Below are 24,493 nucleotides of genomic sequence, written 5' to 3'. Positions count from 1 at the left end.
GATGGGAGATTAACAGGAGTGGAAAATTCAGCCTTCACCCAACCCACTGAGTTCATCCAACTCAAACAGTGGCCATGGATAAGGTTGCCTTGGTACCTTTTTCAAAGTGACAGCTTCAGTGAGCTAAAGCCTTATGAAATGAAGAGAAGTGGGTTTCCTCTGAACCTTATAATATGCTGCAATCTTGTGGAAAGTGTATTGTTGAAAGAATTTAAATGGCCAATTTGGAATTCTTCTCTCCCCCTACCTGCTTAAGTCAACATTGAAAGGACAGATGCCCAAGGATCTGGTTTAGTTCTGCTGTGGAAAACATGTTATTCTGAAGATTTGCTTGCTTGGCTTGGGCCTGCTACTATGCCTGCACAGAAAACTATCACCTTAAAGACTTGGTGCAGTAGTCCGAGGATCAGGGTTGTGGATCCTCAAGTTCCTGAGGTTTTCCAGTTCAACTACCCTGAGGTACATCTTCCCCGTCTGCCTCCTCAAGTTGATGCGAGAAGATCCCAGGGCGCTATTTTGAAGAGGAACAGATGTTCCCCCTGGTGAGCTGGTTAATATTTATTCCTACACCAGCGCCGCTAAAAGTGGTTTATCTGGCCGTTATCTCATTGCTGTGTGTGGGATCTTGCTGTGCGTAAATTAGCCGCTGTGTTTGCTACATTACAAACCAGTACATTTCAAAGGCCCTTTGTTGGCTGTAAAACGTCAACTGTGAAAACCACTATATAAATACAAGTCTGTCTTTTCTAGCTTTACAATCCTTGCTATTCCCACTCCTCACCCTTCAGGGTAAATCCAGTCCCAAAAATCCAGCCCCAAATAAATCCCAGCAGGAAATAGTTCCGGGTTTGTCCCAATAGGGAATTCTCAAAAAGGCGATCTACATGATCTCAAGACACCTGGCAAAAGAATAGTTAGAGAAAGGAAGCCGTTTCCTACCACTAAGGAACAGTAACAGATACAGATGATAGCGCAGACTCCAAAAAAGTATTTAGTCCTGAATAAACAATGTTGCTTCACCCCAAAGAAACTATAGTTTTAATGTTATTCAGGCTTCCCTATGACTCCATTTAATCTTTTATCACTAGGAAATCTGAACATGAAAACTCACACCAGGAAATTAACACACCCATCCAGAAATAGGATCCAATGAGACACTCAGTCAAACCATAAAAGGCAACTTTAATCATCAAATCCACTGGGCTTTCACAGACTCACTCTCTTCAATAAGGGAAAAGATGTGTCGGTTTTGTGACTGGGCTAAATCACTGGGAGAGGACGGTGGACCCCTGGCATTGGTCTTGTAGCTACAGCAATATGGTGAGTAAAATTGGAACAGGCTGGTATATTTGTGGACAATTAGAGATTGTTTCCTCTTGTTTAAAACTGGTATATCTGAATGTAGGCTTAATGGCTACATGTGTGTTGTATAATTATATATCTAATTGTAAGATAGGGTTCCATGTTTCTTCTGTGGGTTTAATTGTTTTGAATTTTTTTAACCAAAAATTAATTTATTGAGCACATTTAGAAAGCACGGCGCATCAGATTTTTACCTACATTGTTTATTCAGGACTAAATACTTTTTTGTACACTTGAGTACAACCTTCTAGTTATTGCAAAATGTCCATTTCTTTGCTAGTCAATGATAAAAGTACAGGATATATACAGGATATGTAGCGTGATCCTGATGAATTACGGTTTACACTGGTGACTCTTCACAAGCCATAGAGGGCGTCAAATTGGAAAAATAAACAGGAGGCACCAAGCCTAAACTTGAATTGGCTTCCAGCAATGTTGCTCTACTCTGTGGTGATCTTTGTGACATTGACTTAAGGATGGAAGGCGTGGTGATCACAAAGACAGTTAAAGCTCTTTTCATGAACTAAACTAATTTTATTTACACTACCTGATTTAGAGTTCGACATTTATTCCTATGGTAAACAAATGGATTATTAAATTACGCTCACTAACACTATCTCTATATTCTAACTATAACTATATTCCATCTTCTCTAGCTCTACAATGTACTCTACTCCAGTCTCCTCTAACTTTAATCCACCGTCTCCAGCTCACTCCCAGAAATCTACGAGTCAGTGCCATTTATAGTACTGTCCCTTAGCTCCCTCTAGTGGCTAGTTTTAACATATCATTAACTCTTCACATTCTGTACATTTGTATAATTTCACATACTCCAGTCCCTGCGCTTGTGATCGTCTTGATCTGTTTTAACTCGTGCAAAGACCCAACTTGATTCTGGAATATGCCCAATTGCCCCTCCGTCCAGAGGTCGATAGCAAAGTCTACATTGCTTTCTACTTTTTGTCTCATCGCCTGAAATGAAATTATTGCCTCGGCTCCCAGCAAAGTAATTTGTCAGCCACTGTATCACACACAAATATCTAAGGTTTTCAAACGTGCAATGAGAGGACAAAGTGGAATGATGGACAAAGTGACCAACTATAAGTGTGGCTGACAACTAGAAAATGTTTGTGTGTATCAGCAACCTCACTGAGTTATCAAATGCAAAGTGGCGAGTTTTCTGTATGTTGTAGAAACACATCGAAACAACATAGTCAAAAGGTAGAATTTGGCTTCCGACCAGTATGACTGATAAATCCGCGCTACCCTCTCATGAGCTACACAACCAAGCAAGGTCCAGCGAATGATAGACAAAGTGACAATCAGTCAGTACAAAGGGTTTCAGCAACAATGGACCAGGATGATGGGATCTGCTGCCTGAATCTTTCCAGATAATTAATCAGAAACGTATTGTAAACTCCCAGTCTCCTGTTCTGAGTCTCTATCTTGCCACACATTTTTATTTATGAACTTTGCATGTTGAAAAACTGATGCAAAGTGTTAATTTTATGAATGCACTTCTAAGACCAAGATGATGTTTTGAATATGATCATTTGAATAAAAATGCTAATCCTAAGCATCCCTGCATTGAAAGAGTTCAGCGACCCTCTGGATCAAAATTATTTGCTGATAGTTTCCAAAATAAACTGAGGCTGAAAGCAGTTAGAATCAGTTTGGCAAGTTTCATAGATTATCATCGAATTTACAGTGCAGGAGGAGGCCATTCGGCCCATCGAGTCTGCACCGGCTCTTGGAAAGAGCACCTTACCCAAGGTCAACACCGCCACCCTATCCCCATAACCCAGTAACCCCACCCAACACTAAGGGCAATTTTGGACACTATGGGCAATTTATCATGGCCAATCCACCTAACCTGCACATCTTTGGACTGTGGGAGGAAACCGGAGCACCCGGAGGAAACCCACGCACACACAGGGAGAACGTGCAGACTCCGCACAGACAGTGACCCAAGCTGGAATCGAACCTGGGACCCTGGAGCTGTGAAGCAATTGTGCTAACCACAAGGCTACCGTGCTGCCCCTTTAAGTGCCCCTAAAGTTAACATTAATGTGTGCAACAAACTCTTCAAGGAAAATTGTCATCAATGATGATCACAGAATGGTTACAGCACAGAAGGCCATTCAGCCCCTTGTCTCTGTATCAGTTCTCTGAAGGAGCGATTTACCTAAAACTGCTCCCTTGCCTTCTCCCTGTCATCCTGCACATTCTGCCTTTCCAGATGGTAATCCAATTCTGCCGTAAAGCCCTCGGCGAACCCTCCTCGACCACCCTGTCAGGTCCCATTTCAGACCCTAATCCCTCTCTGAGTTAACACATTTTTCCTCAAGTCTCCATTGCTTCTATTGTTAATTACCTCTGGTTCCCACCCTTCCACCACTGGAAACAGTTTTTCCCGATCGAGTTTTCTCAGACCTCTTGTTCAAATCTCCCCTCAACCTGCTCTCTGTCAAGGATCAGTCGCGACCTCTCCAATCTGCCCATGCAGCTGGAGTGAGGCTTGTGATCGTTAATGTTAAAAATAACAACTGAATCTGTCAGTGAAGTATCATCGAATGGCAGATAAGACTCAAGTGTTTGGGAATGTTCCCGTCGGACACTGCAGGCAGATCCTGGAATTCCTAAAAGTGAATCCTCTGATCTTTGCCACCTACCCATTTTGCTACAATTTATTTTCCCCCCTCACTCTCCCTTCTGTCCCTTTTGCTTGTCATCGATTTCCAAACTCCCCGCCCACCACCCCCTCTCTCCAATGTCCCCACTCTCTCACCATCCATTCTTTCCTTACTCATTCCCTACCTCTCCATTCTTTCACCCCTCCTTGCCTCTTCCTATCCTTCTCTGTCCTCCCATTCCTTCCCCTCCAGTCACCTCCTTTCCCCCTTCACTCCATTTCCCTTGGTTTGCTGTTTAGTTGCCGTTGAAAACCCTAACTGGATCCTTCCGCCTTTTCCGGCATCTCCCAACAGAGACAGCTGACGTTGGCCAACTCTGCGTACTGTGGTGGGGACCTGTCCGCTGTGTTAGCTAAAAGAATGAGAAGGAGCCAGCCTGGAGGAGGAAGGGGGCAGAGAGATGGCGAGCACAGCTGGGGGATGGGGAGAGGTCGTGCTGATGTCTGTCAGCAGATAAGGCCATAACCCCACCCTGAAAGTCTACTGGTTGCCACGTCTGGGTTCAATGGATATGCTGTAGTTTAGTGAGTGAACACACAGCCAGTAGAGATCTAGGCCATTGATTTATGGCTGGATTTTTCATGTTGGTAATTCCGTAGAGCTAACTCCTACTCCATACAGAATAAGGGAAATGTGGAGGCTAATTCAGGCCCTGCTACTGATTAGCATTGAGGTCCCATTAGCAGGTCCCTGAAAATGGTGCAGTTTGTCTCCCTTACAATCAGAGGATTGTGCGTGGGCCTGTGTGTGAAAAAGGTGAAAGAGTGTCTAAATTACAAACCAGGGCTTCGGGATTTTGAGGAGTTGCTGAGTGTTTGGCTCCCGCACTTTCTATCGGGAATGGAAAACTGCCATTCTTGCCCAGTCTGGCCTCCATGTGGCTCCGGACTCACAGCAAAGTGGTTGATTTTACCTTCTGAAATGGCCAAGCAAGCCCCTCAGTTCAAATCACAATGAGACAAACGCTGATCTTTCCAGCGAGGCCCACAGCCCCATGAAAGAATAAAGAAAAAATGACCTGCTGTTCTTTATTTTAATTGTTTTTCATTCATTTCTGACATTTACAGTCATTAACCGCTGAGCTTCTTGCCGAGTACAAGGGAGTGTTTGAAATGTTCGACGAAGAAGGGAACGGATTAGTGAAGACAGCTGATTTGGCCAAACTCATGAGTCTGTTGGGCATCAACCTAACCAAACGAGATTTGGCACAAATGGCCAAAGATGTGGATAAAGACGGTGAGAAAACCTCTTTGGCTATTCTGCTGAGACGTCAGTACTAATGTAGAGAGAGGTGTGTTCACAAATGGAGAACCATCTGTATCAGAAATACCTACTAGTCAGTAAAATAAAAGAAATAAAAGCAAAAAAAAAAGCAAAATATGGCGAACAGTCAATATAATGGGGATATATGACAGCTCTTTCCAGAGAGCTAGTACAGGGGTGATGGGCCGAATTACTTATTGTGCACCTTCTCATCCCAATTGTTAGTATATCTGGTAGGGGAACATCTTCCCAAGGGCTCGGTGGGTAGATGAACCACCTGGTGTGTGGTGCCAAGCCCCTGTTAGAAGGAGGATGTTCAGGTTAAACTGCAGCTTGTTTCAGTCTGGTGCAGTGACATTAGAAAGGTCACAATTTGGGCCTCACTCTGTGTTATGAATGGAATGAAAACAGTGCCTGCCCTCAGCACTGACCAGTGACAGTCTCTGGATAGTGTGTTCAGATATTGAGTGAGAAATGAATCCTGTGCCCCTGACAGGTATATTCTTGCTGACAGCCATTAATATGAATAGAAGTCCTTAGACAATATACCAGAGGCTCCAGGTGCTCCTGGATATGTATGAGCATTTCAGTAGAGACACTGAAGCTGGAAAGGATTGGACTAAGATAATTCTATAATCTACACTTCCATTTGGACAGATAGTACATTCAACTCATTCAGAGGACAGCTTCCTTCCAAATCAGCTCCCTCCAACCGCAGTAATAGGGACTTTGCACACTCTGAATCCTTCATTTAAGTTCAACAGATGTTGCTAAAACCATATTGTCCGGGTTTCTGTGGTGTCTCAGGGACGTTACCTGTATGGGTTGGTGTTGGGTTGAACAGATTGCACAGGTTCCAGATTCAGATCCAGTGTCCAGTGATCTAGTGAGCGTATCAATGCCAAGGTTAGCTCCCAATTGTGACCAACCAATTCCTGGTGCGGTACGTGTGCGTGGGTGAGTGTGCAAGTCAGTGAGCGCCTGTGAGAAAGTCCATGACAAAGCGTGAACATCATTTAAGCAAAAGGATCAGTCTCCAAGTTTGTGAAACAGAGTAATAATCAGGTGGGATATCTCAAGCAGCTGACCAGTGGAGGGTGTACCAGAGCTTTAGACAGCACCTTCCTGAAGAGAAAGTGTGATAGAAAATTGTACAGTACAATGGTTCAAAATGCAAGTTAACTTCCTTCAATGGTAGCCTGGCATTCTACTGTGTGATAAGAACAGCTCTTAGAAGACACCACCAACTGACCTTAAACTGAAATGGTAACGGAGAAAGTTAAAAAGAAATCTCTTGTCATATGTCCAGAGAACATGCTCACAATTGTTCTGCCGTTTCTGTGACAGGGAAAGGTTCATTTAACTGTGAAAACTTCCTGGCCCTGATGGGTGATTACCACGAAAAATCTAAGAACCAGGACAAAGAACTCAAGGAGGCATTCTTGGTGTTTGACCCGGACAAAAAAGGCTACATCGACTGGAACACTTTAAAGTGAGTACTTCCACAGGTATTTACAGCAGCAACAGGAGCTGTCTGCTCGAAGTTATATTAAGATTTACCCTGTTTACAATCTCATGTTGGAGCTTTCACTTGTTCTCCCTGTATTTTGTGTAATGTGCTCTGTAAATATTGATTGCATTTGTAAATCAATTCTCATAACAGGGCTCACCCGCCTGTTCGTTGCTGAATATCAAACAAACTGTTACCTCACTCTGTGTTTCTGCAAAACAGGATCAAACGTTTACACCTTGTTACAGAGTGTCCTTTAGACCAGCGGCTAAATCAGTTTCCCTTTTCTTGGTGTTGACACTTTGAAGCAGTTTAGAAACAAAACCTTGAAATTTAAATTATGATTGAAGGTTGCAGCGATCAGACAGAGTGCGGGAAATACTCCGTAGAACAAGATCTCTAGTGTACTGTTGGGCCGGGGCACTGGAGTTCACAGCATGAATGATGGTTTGAGTAATGGAGATATAAATGCTAAAAAGGATGAAAAAAACAAAGCCTTTGTATTAATGCAGCAGCTGCTCAAATCTCTCAGAAAGATTTCAAGTGCTTCACAACATTAACGTACAGCGACTCCTGTTGTGTAGGGGAGATTCTATCATTTGTAAGACCCCACAAATGACCACATGGTGAATTATAGAGATATTGGGCCCGATTCTCCTCAAACATTTCTAAGTTACTGTGTGGTGGGATTTTCAGGGATTTTCCCGGGCTCTGTCGGTAAGCTCCCCACTGCTATCCAATGACACTTAGTCACTTTTTTGGGCCCTGGGGAGTTTCTCGCCGGTTTTGGCCACACTTGGAATTTTCTTTAGCACTGGGGAGCTGAACTCTGACATCGGTCCGCAATTTTGAAAAGGTGCCCCCATCTCTAAGTGAGCTTGTGTCCGCCCCCCCCCCCCCCCCCATGGGCAATGTCATCCCCCGCACACATGGATGCTACCTCACCCCCGCCCCCCCCCCCAAGTGAGAACACCTGTTATGGGGTCCCTGATGGTTCCCCCTCTTCAGGCCCCCAAGCCCCTTTACAGAACCCCCTCCCTTCCACAACGCCCACCCATCACTCACCCCAATCTCTGAGGCCCCTATTTACTTGCCCTGCACTCCCCCACCCTTCAAACCCCCCTCCACCTTCATTTAATTGGCATGGCCCCCTCACCCCCTGGCCCTTGGCAGTGCCACCCTGGCACCCGGCCACCCTTGCACTGCCACACTGGCACACATGCTACGCTCCCGCTGGCTCGGCAGTGCCGGGTTTGCAGTGCCCACGTTCCAGGGGAAGGGCCAGGGATCCACCCTGCACTTACTCTGACCACCCAGGGGTCTCCGATGTCCCAGGAGACCCCCCGGATTCCGTTTCACCTGGTCCATGTTGGGTGATACGGGGCGGTCCGTACTGGGTGATACGGGGCGGTCCGTACTGGGTGATACGAGGCGGTCCGTACTGGGTGATACGGGGCGGTCCGTACTGGATGATACGGGGGGTCCGTACTGGGTGATACGGGGGGTCCGTACTGGGTGATACGGGAGGGTCCGTACTGGGTGATACGGGGGGTCCGTACTGGGTGATACGGGGGGTCCGTACTGGGTGATACGGGGCGGTCCGTACTGGATGATACGGGGGGTCCGTACTGGGTGATACGGGGGGTCCGTACTGGGTGATACGGGGCGGTCCGTACTGGATGATACGGGGGGTCCGTACTGGGTGATACGGGGGGGTCCGTACTGGGTGATACGGGGGGTCCGTACTGGGTGATACGGGGGGTCCGTACTGGGTGATACGGGGGGTCCGTACTGGGTGATACGGGGGGTCTGTACTGGGTGATACGGGGGGTCCGTACTGGGGGATACGGGTCAGTCCATACTGGGTGATACGGGGCGGTCCGTACTGGGTGATACGGGACGGTCCATACTGGGTGACACGGGACGGTCCATACTGGGTGATACGGGGCGGTCCGTACTGGGTGATACAGGACGGTCCATACTGGGTGATACGGGGCGGTCCGTACTGGGTGATACGGGACGGTCCGTACTGGGTGACACGGGACGGTCCATACTGGGTGATACGGGGCGGTCCGTACTGGCTGATACAGGACGGTTCATACTGGGTGATACAGGGCGGTCCGTACTGGGTGATACGGGGCGGTCCGTACTGGGTGATACGAGGCGGTCCGTACTGGGTGATACAGGGCGGTCCGTACTGGGTGATACGAGGCGGTCCGTACTGGGTGATACAGGGCGGTCCGACTGGGTGATACAGGGCAGTCCGTACTGGGTGATACGGGGGATCAGTACTGGGTGATATGGGGGGGTCTGTACTGGGTGATACGGGGGGTCCGTACTGGGTGATACGGGGGGTCCGTACTGGGTGATATGGGGCGGTCTGTACTGGGTGATATGGGGCGGTCTGTACTGGGTGATACGGGGGGGGGGGGGGTCTGTACTGGGTGATACGGGGGGGTCCGTACTGGGTGATACGGGACGGTCCGTACTGGGTGATACAGGGCGGTCCGTACTGGGTGATACGAGGTGGTCCGTACTGGGTGATACGGGGGATCAGTACTGGGTGATATGGGGGGGTCTGTACTGGGTGATACGGGGGGTCCGTACTGGGTGATACGGGGGGTCCGTACTGGGTGATATGGGGCGGTCTGTACTGGGTGATACGGGGGCTCCATACTGGGTGATACGGGGTGTCCGTACTGGGTGATACGGGCGGTCCGTACTGGGTGATACGGGCGGTCCATACTGGGTGATACGGGGGGTCCGTACTGGGTGATACGAGGCGGTCCGTACTGGGTGATACGGGGCGGTCTGTACTGGGTGATACGGGGGCTCCATACTGGGTGATACGGGGTGTCCGTACTGGGTGATACGGGGGATCAGTACTGGGTGATACGGGGGGGTCCGTACTGGGTGATACGGGGCGGTCCGTACTGGGTGATACGGGGGGTCCGTACTGGGTGATACGGGGGGTCCGTACTGGGTGATACGGGGCGGTCTGTACTGGGTGATACGGAGGGTCCGTACTGGGTGATACGGGGCGGTCCGTACTGGGTGATACGGGGGGGTCCGTACTGGGTGATACGGGGGGGTCCGTACTGGGTGATACGGGGGGTCCGTACTGGGTGATACGGGGGATCAGTACTGGGTGATACGGGGGGGTCCGTACTGGGTGATACGGGGGGTCCATACTGGGTGATACGGGGTGTCCGTACTGGGTGATACGGGCGGTCCGTACTGGGTGATACGGGCGGTCCATACTGGGTGATACGGGGGGTCCGTACTGGGTGATACGAGGCGGTCCGTACTGGGTGATACGGGGCGGTCTGTACTGGGTGATACGGGGGCTCCATACTGGGTGATACGGGGTGTCCGTACTGGGTGATACGGGGGATCAGTACTGGGTGATACGGGGGGGTCCGTACTGGGTGATACGGGGCGGTCCGTACTGGGTGATACGGGGGGTCCGTACTGGGTGATACGGGGGGTCCGTACTGGGTGATACGGGGCGGTCTGTACTGGGTGATACGGAGGGTCCGTACTGGGTGATACGGGGCGGTCCGTACTGGGTGATACGGGGGGGTCCGTACTGGGTGATACGGGGGGGTCCGTACTGGGTGATACGGGGGGTCCGTACTGGGTGATACGGGGGATCAGTACTGGGTGATACGGGGGGGGTCCGTACTGGGTGATACGGGGGGTCCGTACTGGGTGATATGGGGGGTCCGTACTGGGTGATACGCGGCGGTCCATACTGGGTGATACGGGGGGTCCGTACTGGGTGATACGGGGGGTCCGTACTGGGTGATACGGGGGATCAGTACTGGGTGATACGGGGGGGTCTGTACTGGGTGATACGGGGGGTCCGTACTGGGTGATATGGGGGGTCCGTACTGGGTGATACGGGGTGTCCGTACTGGGTGATACGAGGCGGTCCGTACTGGATGATACGGGAGGGTCCGTACTGGGTGATACGGGGCGGTCCGTACTGGGTGATACGGGGCAGTCCGTACTGGGTGATACGGGGGGTCCGTACTGGGTGATACGGGGCGGTCCGTACTGGGAGATACGGGAGGGTCCGTACTGGGTGATACGAGGCGGTCCGTACTGGGTGATACGGGGGGATCAGTACTGGGTGATACGGGGCAGTCCATACTGGGTGATACGACGTGGTCTGTACTGGGTGATACGGGGGGATCAGTACTGGGTGATACGGGGGGGTCCGTACTGGGTGATACGGGGGGGTCCGTACTGGGTGATACGGGGCGGTCTGTATTGGGTGATACGGGGGGTCCGTACTGGGTGATACGGGGGTGTCCGTACTGGGTGATACGACGTGGTCCGTACTGGGTGATACGGGGGGTCCGTACTGGGTGATATGGGGCGGTCCATACTGGGTGATACGGGGCGTCCGTACTGGGTGATACGGGCGTTCCATACTGGGTGATACGGGGGCTCCATACTGGGTGATACGGGGGGTCCGTACTGGGTGATACGGGCGTTCCATACTGGGTGATACGGGGGCTCCATACTGGGTGATACGGGGGGTCCGTACTGGGTAATACGGGCGGTCCATACTGGGTGATACGGGGGCTCCATACTGGGTGATACGGGGTGTCCGTACTGGGTGATACGGGGGGTCCGTACTGGGTGATACGGGGGCTCCATACTGGGTGATACGGGGGGTCCGTACTGGGTAATACGGGCGGTCCGCACCTGCCAAATTCCGTTCAAGGCCATGAATCCTTTGCTGGTGAACATGGTGCCGATACTAGCACTTTGACTATTCCCTGGGTACTGACCATGTACCGCAGTCTGACCATGGTCACATTCATGGTCATGGTCTGTACCTTTAGACCTCAAGCCACTTTGAGTGGGTGTCCACCATAACGAGGAATGTTGTCCGCTGAAATCTGTTGCGGACCAAGGTTTTCCCGGTGACTCCCAATGGTCCATCAGTACGGCTGTACTGTTGATGTGAATCAGATTGGTGCCAACAGCATGGGGTTTGACCCTTGTCCTGGTTAGAACAAAGAACAAAGAACAAAGAAATGTACAGCACAGGAACAGGCCCTTCGGCCCTCCAAGCCCGTGCCGACCATACTGCCCGACTAAACTACAATCTTCTACACTTCCTGGGTCCGTATCCTTCTATTCCCATCCTATTCATATATTTGTCAAGATGCCCCTTAAATGTCCCTATCGTCCCTGCTTCCACTACCTCCTCCGGTAGTGAGTTCCAGGCACCCACTACCCTCTGCGTAAAAAACTTGCCTCGTACATCTACTCTAAACTTTGCCCCTCTCACCTTAAACCTATGCCCCCTAGTAATTGACCCCTCTACCCTGGGGAAAAGCCTCTGACTATCCACTCTGTCTATGCCCCTCATAATTTTGTATACCTCTATCAGGTCGCCCCTCAACCTCCTTCGTTCCAGTGAGAACAAACCGAGTTTATTCAATCGCTCCTCATAGCTTATGCCCTCCATACCAGGCAACATTCTGGTAAATCTCTTCTGCACCCTCTCTAAAGCCTCCACATCCTTCTGGTAGTGTGGCGACCAGAATTGAACACTATACTCCAAGTGTGGCCTAACTAAGGTTCTATACAGCTGCAACATGACTTGCCAATTCTTATACTCAATGCCCCGGCCAATGAAGGCAAGCATGCCGTATGCCTTCTTGACTACCTTCTCCACCTGTGTTGCCCCTTTCAATGACCTGTGGACCTGTACTCCTAGATCTCTTTGACTTTCAATACTCTTGAGGGTTCTACCATTCACTGTATATTCCCTACCTGCATTAGCCCTTCCAAAATGCATTACCTCACATTTGTCCAGATTAAACTCCATCTGCCATCTCTCCGCCCAAGTCTCCAGACAATCTAAATCCTGCTGTATCCTCAGACAGTCCTCATCGCTATCCGCAATTCCACCAACCTTTGTATCGTCTGCAAACTTACTAATCAGACCAGTTACATTTTCCTCCAAATCATTTATATATACTACAAAGAGCAAAGGTCCCAACACTGATCCCTGTGGAACACCACTGGTCACAGCCCTCCAATTAGAAAAGCATCCCTCCATTGCTACCCTCTGCCTTCTATGGCCTAGCCAGTTCTGTATCCACCTTGCCAGTTCACCCCTGATCCCGTGTGACTTCACCTTTTGTACTAGTCTACCATGAGGGACCTTGTCCCTCATGGTAGACTACCCCTAGTGTGGGTTGCGGACCTGCCTCCTTGTCCTACCCATGCTGGAAGTCACGGTGCTGTTGGTCGAACCTGCCTTTGGGCAGGGAATTGAAGAAGCAGAACAGAAATCTATCAATCTCAGATGTAAAATTAACAATGGATCAATTACCATTTGCGGAGGAGAGTTTCCAAACTTCAATCGCCCTGTGTGTTTAGAAATGTTTCTAATTTCACTCTTTATTCAGAGCATTAATGTCCCACAGTGCTTCACAAGAGAGTAATTAACATTAAGCAGCATGAGGTGATAAAGGAGCAGGCGATCTAACAGTTGATGAAAGAAGTTGAGTTTATGGAGAATCTTAAAGGACGAAAGAAAGATGAGGATGAGAATTTAAAAATGGAGTCATTGCTTTCCAGGGGTTGGTGCAGGAAAGCGAGCTTGGGTGACAGGGAACTGGCGTGAGTTAGGATGCAGGCAGCAAAGTTTGGATGACCACAAATTTCCTGAGGATAGAATGTGGGAGACTGACCAGGAATGCATTGGTGTGTCATGTGAGAGTACCTTTAAGAAATGGGGGTTTATAAAATAGTTGTAATGGATGTACCTTTAAGAAATGGGTGTTTATCAGTGATGTCAGAGTGTGGGTGGAGCTGTGCTGTCTGTCTGCTTTTACTTTAGCTTTGGGCTTGCAGCTACAGGGTGTGTTTAGTTTGGTTTTAGATTTGGAGATGCTGCAGTCACAGCAAGATGTGTATGAATCTCTGCAAGCTTATGAATGTTCATTTGGTGATTTCAAAGTGGTAACTGCTCTCAGTGGAGAAGTTAAACCTGATGTCTTTCTGTAAAAAGGGTTCTTTTGTCTTATGGGTGTTGCAAGGAAAGATTAAGAGTTACTTATAGAGTACTGTATTCTTTGGGGGATTATTGGTGTTGATAGTTGTTAAGATGTTTACTGTGGGTTTATAAAGTGTTAACTGGTTTCATAAATAAACAGTGTTTTAATTTAAAAGTACTGTAGATCTCTGTTGCATCACACCTGTAGAGTCGGCCGTATGCTCCCCATAGCCACAATCTATTCAAAGTTGTGCGTTAGGTGAATTCCATTATACACTTTGGGGTTCTCGAAACCCTGGTCCATAACAGGTGTCTCTCAGCATGGGTGGAAAGTTTCCAACTAAACCATGTGCAAGAACATTTACATTAGATGTCGATGGTGTGGGAAAGATATCAGCACATCTCCTGCACCCTTTTCCTTGGGGTCTCACTCCTCCCATCCCAAACAGGCAAGGATGTTCTTTGAAAGACCAGTTAGTAGCATCAGTGGGGCTTCAGATCATTTGGTCCCTGTTGTTGAACTGCAATCATGGGTTTAAAACCAGCAGACATTATCACTCTTGGGGACCTTTCATTCCTGCAGTTGCAATCAAATTTCCTTCTCCTGGTTTGGGCTTGGGCCCATTCCCAGATTGTGTTAAAGCGAGCCTGGGAACATGGACGTTCAGGGCTGTATGGACAGAGCAGACAGCACTGTAGGCACCATCTGATTTGCCTGATGTGTGCTTGCGAAAGATACATTCAAAGATTCATTTCTATCTTTCAAACTTATGTTTTTAACCACCTGTGCGACCACTTATCTTTAAGTAGCTGCATCCTGTTCATATTTTTCCATCAGAGATGCTGGCTCACTGGGTACCCAGCTGCCCTCCCCGCTCCACCGTACCCTGCTCCACCCCGCTCCACCGTACCCTGGTCCACCCCGCTCCACCGTACCCTGCTCCACCCCGCTCCACCGTACCCTGCTCCACCCCGCTCCACCCTACCCTGCTCCACCCCACTCCACCCAACTCTGCTCCACCCCGCTCCACCGTACCCTGCTCCTCCCCGCTCCACCCTACCCTGCTGCACCCCGCTCCACTGTACCTGCTCCACCCCGCTCCACCCAGCCCTGCTCCACCCCACTCCACCGTACCCTGCTCCACCCCGCTCCACCCAGCCCTGCTCCACCCCACTCCACCGTACCCTGCTCCACCCCGCTCCACCCAGCCCTGCTCCACCCCGCTCCACCCTACACTGCTGCATCCCGCTCCACTGTACCTGCTCCACCCCGCTCCACCCACCCCGCTCCTCCCCGCTCCACCATACCCTGCTCCACCCCGCTCCACCGTACCCTGCTCCACCCCGCTCCACCATACCCTGCTCCACCCCGCTCCACCCCACCCTGCTCCTCCCCGCTCCACCGTACCCTGCTCCACCCCGCTCCACCCAACCCTGCTCCACCCCGCTCCACCCAACCCTGCTCCACCCCGCTCCACCCAACCCTGCTCCACCCCGCTCCACCGTACCCTGCAACACCCCGCTCCACCGTACGCTGCTCCTCCCCGCTCCACCGTACCCTGCTCCACCCCGCTCCACCGTACCCTGCTCCACCCCGCTCCACCCAGCCCTGCTCCACCCCGCTCCACCCAACCCTGCTCCACCCCGCTCCACCGTACCCTGCTCCACCCCGCTCCACCCAACCCTGCTCCACCCCGCTCCACCGTACCCTGCAACACCCCGCTCCACCCAGCCCTGCTCCACCCCGCTCCACCCAGCCCTGCTCCACCCCACTCCACGCAACCCTGCTCCACCCCGCTCCACCGTACCCTGCTCCACCCTGCTCCACCCAACCCTGCTCCACCCCGCTCCACCGTACCCTGCTCCACCACGCTCCACCGTACCCTGTTCCACCCCGCTCCACCGTACACTGGTCCACCCCGCTCCACCGTACCCTGCTCCACCCCGCTCCACCATACCCTGCTCCACCCCGTCCACCCAACCCTGCTCCACCCCACTCCACCGTACCCTGCTCCACCCCGCTCCACCCCACCCTGCTCCACCCCACCCTGCTCCACCCCGCTCCACCATACCCTGCTCCTCCCCGCTCCACCCCGCTCCACCGTACCCTGCTCCACCCCGCTCCACCCAGCCCTGCTCCACCATGCACCACCCAGCCCTGCTCCACCCCGCTCCACCCAGCACTGCTCCACCCCGCTTCACCCAACCCTGCTCCACCCCGCTCCACCGTACCCTGCTCCACCCCGCTCCACCGTACCCTGCTCCACCCCGCTCCACCCCACCCTGCTCCTCCCCGCTCCACCCAACCCTGCTCCACCCCGCTCCACCGTACCCTGCTCCACCCCGCTCCACCGTACCCTGTTCCACCCCGCTCCACCGTACCCTGCTCCACCCCGCTCCACCGTACCCTGCTCCACCCCGCTCCACCGTACCCTGCTCCACCCCGCTCCACCGTACCCTGTTCCACCCCGCTCCACCGTACCCTGCTCCACCCCGCTCCACCGTACCCTGCTCCACCCCGCTCCACCGTACCCTGTTCCACCCCGCTCCACCGTACACTGCTCCACCCCGCTCCACCATACCCTGCTCCACCCCGCTCCACCCAACCCTGCTCCACCCCACTCCACCGTACCCTGCTCCACCCCGCTCCACCGTACCCTGCTCCACCCCGCTCCACCCCACCCTGCTTCACCCCGCTCCACCCCACCCTGCTCCACTCCGCTCCACCCAACCCTGCTCCTCCCCGCTCCACCATACCCTGCTCCACCCCGCTCCACCGTACCCTGCTCCACCCCGCTCCACCCCACCCTGCTCCACCCCGCTCCACCCCACCCTGCTCCACCCCGCTCCACCCAGCCCTGCTCCACCCCGCTCCACCCAACCCTGGTCCACCCCGCTCCACCGTACCCTGCTCCACCCCACTCCACCCAGCCCTGCTCCACCCCGCTCCACCGTACCCTGCTCCACCCCGCTCCATGGTACCCTGCTCCACCACGCTCCACCCAGCCCCGCTCCACCCAGCCCTGCTCCTCCCCGCTCCACCGTACCCTGCTCCACCACGCTCCACCCAGCCCCGCTCCACCGTACCCTGCTCCTCCCCGCTCCACCATACCCTGCTCCACCCCGCTCCACCGTACCCTGCTCCACCCCGCTCCACCCAGCCCTGCTCCACCCCACTCCACCCAGCCCTGCTCCACCCCGCTCCACCCAACCCTGGTCCACCCCGCTCCACAGTACCCTGCTCCACCCCGCTCCACCGTACCCTGCTCCACCCCACTCCACCCAGCCCTGCTCCACCCCGCTCCACCCAACCCTGGTCCACCCCGCTCGACCCAGCCCTGCTCCACCCCGCTCCACCGTACCCTGCTCCACCCCGCTCCACCGTACACTAGTCCACCCCGCTCCACCGTACCCTGCTCCACCCCGCTCCACCGTACCCTGCTCCATCCCGCTCCACCCAACCCTGCTCCACCCCACTCCACCGTACCCTGCTCCACCCCGCTCGACCCAGCCCTGCTCCACCCCGCTCCACCGTACCCTGCTCCACCCCGCTCCACCCAACCCTGCTCCACCCCGTTCCACCGTACCCTGCTCCACCCCGCTCCACCGTACCCTGCTCCACCCCGCTCCACCCCACCCTGCTCCACCCCGCTCCACCCCACCCTGCTCCACCCCGCTCCACCCAACCCTGCTACACCCTGCTCCACCGTACCCTGCTCCACCCCGCTCCACCCCACCCTGCTCCACCCCGCTCCACCCCACCCTGCTCCACCCCACTCCACCCCACCCTGCTCCACCCCGCTCCACCCAACCCTGCTCCACCCCGCTCCACCCAGTCCTGCTCCACCCCGCTCCACCCAGCCCTGCTCCACCCCGCTCCACCGTACCCTGCTCCACCCCGCTCCACCCAGCCCTGCTCCACCCCGCTCCACCCAGCCCTGCTCCACCCCGCTCCACCCAGCCCTGCTCCACCCCGCTCCACCGTACCCTGCTCCACCCCGCTCCACCCAGCCCTGCTCCACCCCGCTCCACCCAACCCTGGTCCATCCCGCTCCACCGTACCCTGCTCCACCCCGCTCCACCGTACCCTGCTCCACCCCACTCCACCCAGCCCTGCTCCACCCCGCTCCACCGTACCCTGCTCCACCCCGCTCCACCGTACCCTGCTCCACCCCGCTCCACCGTACCCTGCTCCACCCCGCTCCACCCAACCCTGCTCCACCCCGCAGCATGCATCAAGTGTTCTCCAGTGTGAGCAGAGACCACGTTGAAATTGTTTAAGTGAAATGGCTTCACAAAGAGCATTAGAAATTGGTTCCACTGCTTGCTGAATGTTCTGTGCTTTGACCCAGGCAGCTCTACAACTAGGAACAGAATGCCCACCCAAATGTGTGAATGAAAGGTCCCAAGATTGCTGTTGATTTGTAAGAATGGGTGTTATTTTCAGCTTAAAACCAGCAGAGGGCGACCTTACCTCTCCAAATGGTCTTCCCAGGATAGGACCTGTGGCAATGTTTTCCTTGGATTGGGGGTTTGGGAATGGAGAAGGAAGGGAAACATCTTTTCATCAAAGCAAAACACTACACTCCAAATCCTGTCTAAATAGTTGCAGTAGCTACATTTTCGCTGAGAATAGCTCAATTCCATTTGATTGGAATGATGATCAGCTCCTTGTCATTACTCTCTATACTGGGGAGATACAGTCAGACTTCACTCTGTATCCGAACACAAAGAGTGGGCTGGAATCTTTTCCATTGCGGAATATTCTCATTTCTGACTATGCTTCAGGCTTAGTCAACATTTGACTAATGGAATTGACTCGCTTTGACAAATAGTCACCCAGACTCGAAATGATAGCTCAGCTCTCACCACAGATGATGTCAGACCTGCTGAGATTGTCCAGAATTTTCTGGATTCCAGCATCTGCAGTAATTTGCTTTTATAATTAACTAATATTTTGTTGAACCTATTGATTTATGAAAAGGTGAACTAATATTTACCTGCAGCTATGGTAAATAGACGGATCATGGATCTAATAATATTGCAATTAATTTGTCAACTTTAACTATTGTTTAAAGAGCGGCGAGGTGCGCATTGGTTTGTTGCTAACTTTGGTTGGCTCTTAATTTGTTGCCCGTTGTGTCTTTACTTAATTTGCTCTGTTTCTATAACCTTAGCTCTTGAGTCGCCAGGTATCTTTATGATACCGCCACGAGGTTCAAGTTCAAGTAATGATCAATAACTCACTACACGAGTTAGTAAGTTTCAAATCAAAACACATTTATTATACACAGTCAATGACTACTCATGCATAAAACTCTACTTACTAGACTATCTCTAACACTAAAAGGCCTATACTTAGCTTTGGGACTGGCCCACCAGGTCAGGGGAACAAATGGCCTTTCGTTCGATTCTGAGTCTGCAGGATTCAAAACTGGTATAGACTGGTAGCTAGGAGCGCCTATCTCGTAGCGTGCGTTGACTGGAGACTTACTTGGTTAGTGCGGCAGCTAGGCAGGTCACGGTCAAGGGTTGGTTCGCGCTGCTGAGTGACCCTGCCAAGAAGGATGAATTTTATAGTCCCCAGGAAAACTGAAGATAGGGGATCTCATCCTGTATACCGGGGTGCGAGAGCGGTAGGCTCTCCTTCGCCATTTTCTCATGCGGATAGTCTGCACGATGCTGCAGAATATCGCCAATGCTAGAAGGGATTCAATTACGTATGACAGGGAGTACCATGTTATAAACCTATCACACCATGATGGTGTGTTGTTACTTGTCACTGAGCTCTGGGTGCTATGGGGAAGTGAATCATTGATGGCCGGGGGGGGGGGGGGGGGGGGTTGGGGTCAGGGGGTTCGCGTCCGCGCGTAACCGAATACACATTATAACGAAAAACACGTATGCCGTCTTCATTGTTCTCTTCTTTTCCTTTCTTCTCTTCCTTTTTGTCTCGTCTCTCTTCCTGGAGCTTCTGGAATTCTGGGGATCAAGCATAGTTTCTGTTACCATCTTGTTTAATATCTTGTACGTGTACGCATCTTGTACGCATGTCTGTCTTTTAGTGCCAATTTCCCTTTATAATTGGTCACCATGTGTGACTCCCTCATTTTTTTAAAAACCGAATATTTGGACAAGACATCTAAGAAAATACTGCCGTACTGCGAGCCGTCTCGCAGCCTGTGTCATTTACCATCCCAGTGTTTGAGGATGTAAATAGCATAGTGAAGCAATCCTAAGGGATGCTAAACCAAACAAAAGGATTTTGAATGTAATGGAGCCAAAATGGGGTGCGTATGGGCCACGGCGGGTAAGATTTGGATGGAATCCCCGGGTAGGGGGTAAGAATGTGGTCGTCGCGGGGGGCTGCCTCTCGAATTACCTTCAAATCAGGAGAGTAGTTATGATTGGTGTCTGCCGACAGACTAGTTCCTCTGAACTATTGTCTGGGACAAATTTGTTCCATTAACAGCCAGGGGGCGTTAAAGGAGTGGTGACATGGGGCCGTGAAAACGTTCGGGTTTACGAACAACACTTAACGTTAACACTAACGAACAAACATACAACGAAAATGGTGCAGGTTCCATCAGAAAGGACACCGTAAATCACATTTGGACTGGGGTGGAACTAGCATATGGAGGTAGTGTAGCGTGACCGAAGAAGAGAGGAAGGAGGAGCAAAACAAAAATGAAATGGCATTGCTGAGGTATCGCTGCCATGAGAAGTGGTGGGTAAGCGCTCACAGTTTGCATGGGGCAGCTGGGACCTTGTAGCTGCTGTGGGTGGTGTTCTCTTTCATATCCGGGGGCTAGTCTAGCTGGTGGGGGTCTCCTGCAATCTTGGGCAAAGTGTCCTGGCTGCCGACAGTTGTAACATGACCCCTGGGGCACGTAAGGTGGAGCAGGCTCTCTGGGGTATTGCTCCCTTGGATATGGTTCCCTGGGTGGGGAGTTGGGTCTGTTGGTGTTGTCGCTGGTTCGGGGGGCATTTGTGGGCTGATTCTGTTGCTGTTTCAGGGGGGCTTCACATTCTTGTGCATAATGTCCTAATTGGCCGCAATTATAACACTCCTGGGATTTGGTTTGCTGTGGGCTGTTTCTTCCCTCATTCACCCATGCGGGGTTCTTGTGCATTTTAACTGCTTGAATATCTGCCTCTGCCTGCTGTTCTTCAGGTTTTCTAATTGCGGGTTTGTTGTGGACAGATTGCTCCCAGGAGCGGGACAACCTTTTTAAAAAACACTTTTCGTTGTGCGTTTCTTCCGAGGGGTCATAATTAGTGCAAGCTTTTTGTCCTGCCTCTGTGGCATGGGAGATAAGGGTGTGGGTCCATTTGGCCATGTCGTCTGGGGACAAATGGGCATGGCCTAAGGTGCCGGAAATGGCTGTAAAATGGATCCACAGGCATCCAGCAAACGCTGTGGGGTGTTCTGTTGTCTTCTACCTGCACTTATTCAGGCCTTCTACTGGGTCACCTCTGTTGTAACCGATCGCGTCTAGGATCGCCGTGTTTATCTCTGCAAGGGTGCCTCCTCCTACACTCTGTGGGTCAGGAAGGGCTGCTACAACAGAAGGGTCTAAGCTTAAAACTGTGGGCTTCACTTGCTCACGCTCATCCAGGCCGTACATGGTCGTCTGCTCCTTCAGTCTAGCAAAGAAGTGGTGGGGGTCTGAGGTGGGGAAGAACGGTGTGATCTTTTCGCACGCGTCCCGTAATTGGGTCACGGTTAAGGGGGTGGTGTAAAGGAATTTTGCGTCTCCTTCCAATGTGACTGTGCGGTGGGTAGTGACTGGATTCATGGGTGCCTGATCTAGCTGCTCTGTGGGGGGTTGGGGTGCTTTTCTCTTTTGGGGCTTTCCTTGCGCACATGTTCCCTGAACATACCTATGCGCAGTTTCATTTAATTCTTGCCAATCAGGGCCGTCTTCCTCATCTAATTGGGATCCAAAGGTGCTCTGAAACCCATTTTGTACTGAATGCAAAGACTGCAGTTCCGCAATCTGCTTCCTGCATTTTGAATGATCCACTGAGCTTGGTCTGTGCTCCGTGGTGGCAGCATGGAGTGCTCTTAACGCTGCTTTTAGATCGCTGCACTGCCTTTGCAATGCCTCTACCTGTTTCTCTGTCTCTTCTCTTACCAGGACTGCACGTTGCGTGTCCTGATAGGCCTTATCGTACTGGGTTTGGAAGCTGCTCAGATGCGCTAGACAAGACTGGTGTGCCCACTTGGCATCATCCACCTCTCCGTCCTTTGCTGCCAACTTCCTTCTCAACTCTATGTTCTCTCTCTCGATCTCACTAACATCGACCTTGCTCATTCGATGTCTCTTTTCTATCTCTTTGCGGAGTGTCCGAATGACCTCCTCTGTGCCTCGCAATTGTGCCAGACAGGACACGGGTGCCATCGGCTTGTGAGCTTTCCCTAAGCTCTTCTTATGGATTTCGCTCAGGTTCTCCCACCAAGTATATCCTATACTCCCGGAACCTGTTTCCTCATTATCACAGAATTCACTCCAAAGGGGCCATCCTTTCCCTTTGAGGTATTTCATGATCTCTTCTTCCCAAACGGGACACTGACCTACTCTGCTGCTGGTCGCTGCGACCACAATTTTTTGAGGGTTCATGAGGCGTTCCATTGCCTTCATTGCCATTTTTCCTATCTGAATGCTCTTTTAAAATTTGGAACGAGGGGTGCTAAGGCGGTACTGTAATTACGGGTACGGCTTTCGCTATTTTCCGGAATACAAACTCCCGACAGTTTTTCGCAACAAAAATCTATCAGTTTTACCTTATAGCCCTGTTAGTTATGCATGCATTAACACGCTTCCGAATTATGAGGATTGATCAGAACTGCTTGAACACTTGTGACTGTTTCTGTTCCCAATTGGATTCTGAATTAACATTTTGGGTTCTCCCGGAGTGGTTAGGCCACTTCTAAGTCGGGTCCCGTCAGAGTTCGCCACTAAATGTTGCTAACTTTGGTTGGCTCTTAATTTGTTGCCCGTTGTGTCTTTACTTAATTTGCTCTGTTTCTATAATCTTTGCTCTCGAGTCGCCAGGTATCTTTATGATACCGCCATGAGGTTCAAGTTCAAGTACTGATCAATAACTCACTACACGAGTTAGTAAGTTTCAAATCAAAACACATTTATTATACACAGTCAATCACTACTCATGCACAAAACTCTACTTACTAGACTATCTCTAACATTAAAAGGCCTATACTTAGCTTTGGGACTGGCCCACCAGGTCAGGGGAACAAATGGCCTTTCGTTCAGATCCTGAATCTGCAGGATTCAAAAGCTAGTATGGACTGGTAGCTAGGAGCGCCTATCTCATAGCGAGCGTTGACTGGAGACTTACTTGGTTGGTGCGGCAGCTAGGCAGGTCACTGTCAAGGGTTGGTTCGCGCTGCTGAGAGACCCTGCCAAGAAGACCGATTTGAACTTGGGGGCTCTACTTTATAGTCCCCAGGGGCTTCGCGCCCCTTCAGGTGGACCCCGTACCTGGTTCCAAGTGATTGCACTAAGTTCTGATCACTGGGCGGTTTCTAAGTGTCCGTTGGCCTTCTTTGTCTTGGCTCCTGCTGGCGCCGAGGAGTCTGGCTTGGCCTTATTCACCTTAAATGTTTCCAATTGTTCCCGGCTTTTGCTCATTAATATGCAGATGGTTGTTCTAATACACAGGAAACTTTGCACCTGCTAGTTTTCCTGGCTTGACTGAATTTCCCTGCAGTCTTTGCAGGTCACCATTTTAAAGTCAGGAAGTGGCCAACACAGGTGGCTACAGGTTAGCACTGCTGCCTCATGGTGCCGCGGACCCGAGTTCGATCCCGGCTCTGGGTCACTGTCCGTGTGGAGTTTGCACATTCTCCCCGTGTCTGCGTGGGTCTCACCCCCACAAACCAAAGATGTGCAGGGTAGGTGGATTGGCCACGCTAAATCGCCCCTTAATTGGGAAAAAGAATTGGGTACCCTAAATTTATTTTTAAAAATGATTTAATAACTATTTTTACTCTCTACGTTATTCCAAAATGAAAAGCTTCCCATTTAACTTTCTCCTCTTCCCTCCTGAAGGCACTGACCACTGGAATAACTTTACAGGTTAAACTATCCTTTGGGGTCCAATCCAGCATGCGAGTGTAGCCAGTCTCTTTGACTATAAGGCAACATGGATGGGTCTAGATTATCATTGGGCCTGGACAGGAGTGCCTCAGTCTAGCTCAATCCTAACCTCACTGAATATTATTTTCCAATAAGCAGCTTCAGTTATATCCAAAGGTGCAGAGTTCATTTGCAACATTCCCACCTCCACCTGTATCCCGTTCCATCAATCTGGCACAGGACTGAGCTTCTGCAGTTGTATGATTCAAGTCATCCATTTAGCAACTGAACCAGTACGACTTTATGACTTACATCTTTCTCACATTTCGTACAATAAGGTATGTCCTAATGAATGCAGGGGAGCCTCTCAATGAAGACGAAGCAGAGCACATGATGAAAGAAGCTGATAAAGATGGCGATGGAACAATTGACTATCAAGGTTGGTTCGAATCCCAGATATGCAGTGATTAGAAACTGTTAATGGAGCCAGGCTGGCACGTGAGGCTGAACTGACTCACAAATCCCATTTCTTTTC

The 24,493-nt window shown here is 51.4% G+C and overlaps 1 protein-coding gene across 1 annotated transcript in view; it reads left to right on the top strand.

The window, feature by feature from the left end:
* The first annotated feature begins 1,209 nt into the window (after nucleotides 1–1,209).
* The window catches only part of LOC140392536 (calglandulin-like), a 30,404-nt gene continuing 7,120 nt past the window's right edge, over nucleotides 1,210–24,493 (top strand). The window contains exons 1-4 of the mRNA XM_072477809.1: nucleotides 1,210–1,320; nucleotides 5,123–5,291; nucleotides 6,666–6,810; nucleotides 24,297–24,397. Of these exons, the coding sequence (XP_072333910.1) occupies nucleotides 1,318–1,320; nucleotides 5,123–5,291; nucleotides 6,666–6,810; nucleotides 24,297–24,397 (418 nt within the window). The 5' untranslated portion in view covers nucleotides 1,210–1,317. The remainder of the gene's footprint in view (nucleotides 1,321–5,122; nucleotides 5,292–6,665; nucleotides 6,811–24,296; nucleotides 24,398–24,493) is intronic.

Source organism: Scyliorhinus torazame, chromosome 16, assembly GCF_047496885.1.
Source record: "Scyliorhinus torazame isolate Kashiwa2021f chromosome 16, sScyTor2.1, whole genome shotgun sequence".
Classification (NCBI taxonomy): domain Eukaryota; kingdom Metazoa; phylum Chordata; class Chondrichthyes; order Carcharhiniformes; family Scyliorhinidae; genus Scyliorhinus; species Scyliorhinus torazame.
Note: the sequence above shows the minus strand (reverse complement) of the source record. Positions and strands in the feature narration are given on the sequence as shown.